Consider the following 7,119-nt stretch of genomic DNA (forward strand, 5'->3'; position numbering starts at 1 on the left):
TTCCTCTTTGCCAGTGGAGCAGTTCTGGGGTATTAAGGTTGGCACATTGGGCATGTTCCCAGGGAACTCTAAGGAGGAATTCTGGCTGTTCCAGAATTCTTCTCGGGATTCTAGTCTCTGGTTTAGTCAGAGGAGACTTGAGCAGGGTGTGAGACCTGAGGCAAATCATCCTGTGTGGGGCCCCGCTCCCGGATGCAAGGAAGCTGGTGGTGGTTTCAGGAGTGGGAAGGAGGGGGATGGCGAGCAGCTGGAAGTACTGGATTTGGTGGTGGATACAGCTGGGGGGCTTGGTGCTGAGTGGCTGTACGTGAAGCCAGTGGCAGCGTGGAGTCGCTGCAGCCGCTCAACCTTCCTCCGTGGGGCTCCCCAAAGCATGGGCCCCAGGGCAGTCACCCTGATTCACTACCCCGCAGGGACGGCCCTGGGCTTAGTCCTTCATACCTTCCTTAACATGGTCTAGTGCTTAAGGCAGAATTTAACCCTGAGGCAAAGGAAAATATCCCAAGAAAATGGTAAATGATTGGCTTTAGTAAGAACCTGTTTATTTCAATTAAAATGCAGAATGGATAGTTAAAAGATAAAATAGCACTTGATTCTATGAAGATGATGAGTTTGGGCTTTCTTTGGCAGGGTTTACATGGCAAGCCTGGTCCGAGGGGACAACGTGGACCAACAGTAAGTATTTTATGTTGTGTTTTCAAAGGGATGCTGATATTTGCATATAAATTGTCACCTCTGCAGCCCTGTGAAGAATGATGCAACTTACATGTGCTCTCATACCTGAAAACTCTTGTTGTTTGCCTGTGTCAAATATATAGGGTCCACGAGGCTCAAGAGGCCCAAGAGGTCCCACTGGAAAACCAGGCCCTAAGGTAATTGTAAGATGCTATCAACTGATTTGCTGCAAGTGCTTTTTCATAAGGAAAATGTAAGATTTACCCTTGAAAAAAATATTCTTTGATTTCCTAGGGCACTGCAGGCAATGATGGCCCCCCAGGACCACCAGGCGAAAGGGTATGTCACTTAGATAACTGTTCCTCAGTTAGATAATTCTTTCTAGCCACTTACGTTTGAAGTTTTTTTCCCCTTTTTAAAAAAAAATATTTTTATTATGTATTTCTTTGGCTTGGACTAGAAGCATTTGGGCCACCACACTATGACACAAGAAAGGTTTTCTTGACAATGCTGTCCTTCCTGCAAAGCTAGAAGCTTGTTCGTTTGCTCTTAGTTTTGTATCCCGGAGAGGTTAAAAGAACCATGTGGACTTTTGGTTGTGTATCCCTGATAGTTTTGAGATTTGCTTTCTGTTACCATCCTCAACACAGCTCCAGTAGATTCGTGGGTTTTCAAAAGACCTCACCCCTTCCCTCTCCGTTAGAAACTTATTTATTTATCCTAATTAGTTAAGAATTCCCTTTAACGTATTTTCTGTATACTTGTTGCTTCTTATTACATTACAGTCAATACAGAGTCAAATATGCTAAATCTATTTGTTCAAGAGCATATATGGAAAATATTTATAAAATTGATTTCTAACTTCAGAACAAGAAATATAATTCCAACAGCTAAATGAACATGCTCTTTGAGGTATTTTAAAGTGGCTTAAGCCAAATGACTGCTTTCTTTCCCAATTTCTAAATGAACGTTCTGGTGGCTTGTTTCCATATTGCTTTAGGAAACACATAAAAGTTTGCCTTTTAATTTAAAAGAATAAATCTTTGCCATATACATTTCAGCTGGGCATTTAAGCATGTATTAAATACTTAAAATCAAACATATGTTTGAGTGCTGTATTGAATAGGGACAAAATTCTGAGTTGGAACACAATTAGCTAGCTTTTCTGTTCTCCCTATGACCTCCAGAATCTTGAATTCCAAGGTGATCAAGGGCCATGTCTACATGTGACACTACTGTAGTGGTTACTGCATATTCATTTAGTACTTGTATAAACAAGTAGCTTGGGTTACTGCCCATTTATGTAGTGCTTGTATAAACAGGTACTAAATAAATGGGCAGTAACCTCTGCAGTAGTGCCAACAAATGCCTTTTTTGTGACAGTACTGTGCAGTAGCATTGCATCTTGGTTTTTGCCATGTGACTGCGCAGTAGTATCAGGCTAATGTGCAGTCAGCATCTTGTGTAGACATGCTCAAGTTGTCGTATTTTTAAGCAGCATAGAATCTTGCTTAAGGCCATATTATCTGCTACACTATTTGGGGGGGATGTCTGGATTAGTAACATTTGCTGAGCAACAGTAAACAATCTTCCCTGGGAATGTGTGAACAGTTAGTAAGAGCAGTGCCTGAAATAAATGTCTTAGTTACCAGAAAAAGTGAGTGTAAGTAAGGATGGCTTCTGGGATAAGGACTACAGATCAAGAGTATATGATAAATCTGAAATCAGGAGAATGTGGAAGAAGTGGAAATGCTTTCTTTAGAAGCTGCTTTTTAGAAATTTTGAATTTCCACTGCTTAAGCGTCTGCAAGAACTGAAACAACCACAGGGAATTTTCCACTGTGTCTGTGTTTGTCTCATCTCTAGTAACTTCAGACAGTGTGTGTCAGCTTCTAAGAAACATCTATTTATATTATGAAATATGCATGACTGTATGTAAAAGGAAAGGTCCAATTTTTTCTCTCAGAAAGAATGGCAAACTTTTTGGTTGAAAACCATTAAATATATAAAGAAAAAAGAATTATAAATATATGTGAATGACGGTTTCTCTTAAATGAGCCTTTATCTGTCTTGTAACTCATGTCAAAGTTCCTTGGAGGAGATGCTTACCTAAAAGCTTAACGGAGTGGCTGATGAACTAGGAGAATAACTGGAACAGAGGGAAGTGGTAAGATGGAGCTGGGGGGGTAAGGCAAAGGTTAGAATGATAGATGGGAGCCAGTACAAAAGAGAGGGCTATATGTAACAAGTGAGTGTCCCTGGGCCAGCCATAGGCCCACCCACTTGCTCCAAGGCAAACTGCCCGCCTACTTTTTCTGCCACACCTTTGATGATACAATTTATTGATGACAATAAGGTGGGAGGCTATCCATTTACTTGCCCTGATGCCAAAGGTTTATATACATGGCTCTGACCTCGCCCGCACCATGTCCCATGCCTCACAGGTGGCATCCATGTTACTCCAGTGTCTCACACTAAGACCCATGTTCCAGAGTCTCACATGAGACTCTCAGTGCCCACAAACTTGCAGTCACTGTGCCCTAACACTGGGGTCTCCTTTTCAGTCCATTGCCCAGGGCTCCCAGTCCCTACCCATTCAGGGCTCCAAGTCCCCTCTCAGCTCAGGGCTTCAAGCCCCATCTCCTGCCCTACACTATATTAGGCAGTGGAGGAAATAGGGAGGAGTTGGTTTTCAGGTCATTGTCCAGAGCTGAGTGTAAAGGGTAGTGAAATGGGAAATATCAAGAAGTTAGAATGAAAGACAGTTGGGGATCACAATGGAGGGAGTAATGAGCGGAGCAGGAGGCTTAATGATGATGAGTATGAGGAAGAATAAGGCCAGGCAAGGAGCTATAGAGTCCTCCGTATGGAGCTGGTAAGCAAGGATCTAGGAACTGGATCAAGGAAGAGTGAACAATGAAGAAGGGAATGATAGACAGATATGAGACACAGCAGAAGAGACATCCATGAGAGGAACTAACTAGTTACAGCAAAAGGAGAAATGTAACAGGCATACCCTTTCATCTGAGAGTGACCCTTACAGATCATTCATTCAGAGTGCCCATATGCTCCAAAATGGGACACAGAACGAAGAGTGAGGAAAGGTGAAACTAATATTCCAACTACTAGCTGGTCGGTGTTAACTGTCTTTCCTCTATGGATAACTTAAAGAAAATCTAATAACAAAAAAGGAAATGTAAATTTAACAACAAGATAGTATTCAAGTAGTTCCTATTCATATGAACCATGAGCCCAGTGATTTGAAATTTGAAGTCTATATTAGGAGTTAAAAAAATGCAAACTTTTTTCATTAGAAAACCTCAGGATTTGAGGATCAGAGTAGGGGAGAGATTTATGGGCAAGAAATGGCAACTAGCCTTTGAGTTTATAGATTTCATAGACTTCATAGACATTAGAGCTGGAAGGGACCTCAGAAGATCATCAAATCCAGCCCCCTGCCCCAGGGGCAGGAAGTCAGCAGGGATCATAGGATCCCAGCAAGATAAAACATCCAAATGTCTCTTGAAGGCATTCAAAGTAGGTGCTTGAACCACCTCTGGTGGCAGTCTATTCCAAAACTTGGGAGCTCAGACAGTAAAGAAGTTCTTCCTTATGTCCAGCCTGAAATGGTCATGGAGGAGTTTGTGACCAGTTGACCTTGTCATCCCTTGGGGTGCCTTGGTGAACAGACGTTCCCCCAGCTCCTAGTGAGTACCCCTGATAAACGTATAGGTGGTGACCAGATCACCCCTGAGCCTGCGCTTTTCCAGGCTGAAGAGCCCCATGGCTCAGCCTCTCATCATAAGGTCTGTTTTCCTGACCTCTGAGCATGCGCATGGCTCTCCTCTGCACTCTCTCAAGCTTCTCCACACCCTTTTTGAATTGTGGAGCCCAAAACTCGATGCAGTACTCCAGCTGTGGCCTCACCAATGCCGAGTACAACAAGTTCTCTGCTTTTAACCCAATGCTAGAGAGGAATCAATTTGTTTGATATTTAGGTGAACCAAGTTTAAAATTTTTCTTCTTACACTGCCCCACTTTTAAGAGCTTCTGATTTGTAGGCAACTGAAGTCTCCTCTGCTGTTTCTGAATATTATACAGGAAAGTGAATCAAGTAATATGCAGTATGGAGTATAATTAAAGTGGGGGAGGTTTGAAGGTTCAACCTATGGATAACTGTGTATAAAGAGACTTTCTTTTGGAGATGTACTAGAGAATGTGGATAGTGTTATAGAATCAAGGAAAATGTATATTAATTCTGGTGTGGAACATTTTCTCGGTAACCAAACCACATGGTTGAGTCTTATTTGCTAATAAATAGTAATTAAATTCTGCCCGGGAACTGGATTCACTTAAGACCAAATTCTGTCTGCTCCTAAACAAAGAGTCTTTTTCCTTACAGAGAGACACACAACACTTTCTCACTGCAAGAGGGAGCCATACTTTTGGCTTTAAGTCAGCATTTCCTTACATTTCAGGTTGTAATTAATGAGATTCAAAGGGACTGTAAGACAGTTAGTGCCTTACCACAAGAGCAGAAAGCTGTCATAATTCAGAGGAGATGGCGGACTCCCTTTGCAGGATTTTTACTTGACATTTTAAGCAGAAATTTCTAGCATATTTTGAAGCTGATCTAGTGAAACTGTACAGCAGCATGATATGTAGAGCAGGACAAGCGAATGACTTGGATACACATTTTTGCTGTGTAGCCACATAGAATAAGACAAGGGTTCTGTGTTTTTTTTCTTAAAGGATTCTGCTTATTTTCTTGCTTTATTACCTTATGCATGTCTTCTAACAGGTAAAAGTCTTTAAAACAGTGTGAAACTGGGCCCCATTTAGACTATTAACATCAAATCTCAGCAGTGATCAAATGGAAAAGGTGTAGTTACTTTTTAGTGAGCGCTGCTAAAATTGACCATCATATAAGCTAGTTCTTTGTCGTATTTTTTCAAACTTTCCAAAAGTATGCAGCAAAGTATCATCTTTTTTGGAAATATGCCCTCTGTGTTGCTAACTTTCTTTCAAGAGCATAGGGTGCAGACAGAAGTACAGCATTCTGAATTACAACAGTCCCCTGGACCAAACAGGAGTTCACTGTTGGTTCTGGGCAGGGGTGGGGAGGGCGTGGATCTAGCTGCTGGCAGCCAGTCTACATCTGGTTTCCCCCAGCAACAGCCCTTTACGCCTGAGAGCCTGTCCCTGTTTTCAGAAGGAGGGTGGGGGAAGAGCACAGGGAGCTCATTCTAGGGGTTCCCCAGCCAGCACTGGAGGGCAGGGTAGGTAAATTAGCAACCCCACCTCAGGGAACCTTCAATATACCCACCCTGCCCTCCAGCAGGAGAAGTGAAAAAACCCCAGACTGAACTCCCTCCACACCCTTTCTGCTCTCCCATTCTGAATACAGTGACAGGCTAGGAGGCAGTGCAGACAGAAGTTACAGAAGATACTGTGATTTGAAACATTTTCATCTGAACCCTCATGCAATAAGTTTTCAAATTTTCACCAAATCAGCCATTTTTGAAGTAGTGTGCAGCCATGCACTTGTGTTTGGCCACAGCTATAGATTGCTTTCTGTGGTCAGATCCAGGAAAAATTGTCACTTCTGTCTGCACCCATAGTTTTTTTAGTGCTACAAAATTAGAATTCTTCTTATTCAACAGATATTGCTAGATGTTGGAAAAATTGTCCAAACAGTTGGCAAAGTGCAGTTGCGTTTGATGTGATAAAGGACTGCATGTCATGCATTATGTCATACAGGCAATCCCATCAACCCGTGTGTATTTGAATTGTTGGTAGCAATATGTATGTGAAATTCATAGTTGGCCATATCTTTGTGTCCAAATCTTATCTATAAAACTCATGAGCTAACTTAATTGAAGTAAGCTCTTTGGTCTGATGACACAGCCTCTGGAATAATACTTTACCTTTTGGTTTATCTTCATGTTAGGGACCACAAGGGCCTCAAGGACCTGTTGGATTCCCAGGACCAAAGGGACCTCCTGTGAGTATCTTTTAAAAGTTACATCATTATTATGCAGATAATTTGCCATAGAAGATTATTGAAGTTGATATTTGAACTATGTTACATTTTGTCACAAATATCTTAGACTCAATTAATTATAATGTATCTGGGGTAGAATATGTAGATTGCAAACAAGCAAATCTCTTTTAAGATTAAGTACCATTAAGGCTGTGGTAAATCCCTGCAGAAATTAGATATTCAAAGCACTGAGTGAGATTGTCCAGTTTCTAACTGTTGCAGCTCATAAGAGATGCAGCATTTGTGTATTGAACTGGGAGTGGGAGTCCTGCAAGAACTTTGCACTTCAAAATTAGGGGAAGATGAAGTTTCAGCAGGAACTCTGAATTCCCTTTTTGTTTTCATATATATATGTGTGTGTGTGTGTGTGTGTATATATATATATATATATATATATATAT

The 7,119-nt window shown here is 41.5% G+C and overlaps 1 protein-coding gene across 2 annotated transcripts in view; it reads left to right on the plus strand.

Annotated features, from left to right (window-relative positions):
- COL11A1 (collagen type XI alpha 1 chain) overlaps nt 1-7,119 on the plus strand; it is a 255,815-nt gene that overhangs the window by 143,140 nt on the left and 105,556 nt on the right. For both annotated transcript variants that reach the window (XM_019531004.1, XM_019531003.1), the window contains exons 33-36: nt 631-675; nt 819-872; nt 970-1,014; nt 6,626-6,679. In XM_019531004.1, the coding sequence (XP_019386549.1) occupies nt 631-675; nt 819-872; nt 970-1,014; nt 6,626-6,679 (198 nt within the window). The remainder of the gene's footprint in view (nt 1-630; nt 676-818; nt 873-969; nt 1,015-6,625; nt 6,680-7,119) is intronic.

The sequence above is a fragment of the Crocodylus porosus genome, unplaced genomic scaffold (assembly GCF_001723895.1).
Source record: "Crocodylus porosus isolate Cpor-Errol unplaced genomic scaffold, CroPor_comp1, whole genome shotgun sequence".
Taxonomy (NCBI): Eukaryota; Metazoa; Chordata; order Crocodylia; family Crocodylidae; genus Crocodylus; species Crocodylus porosus.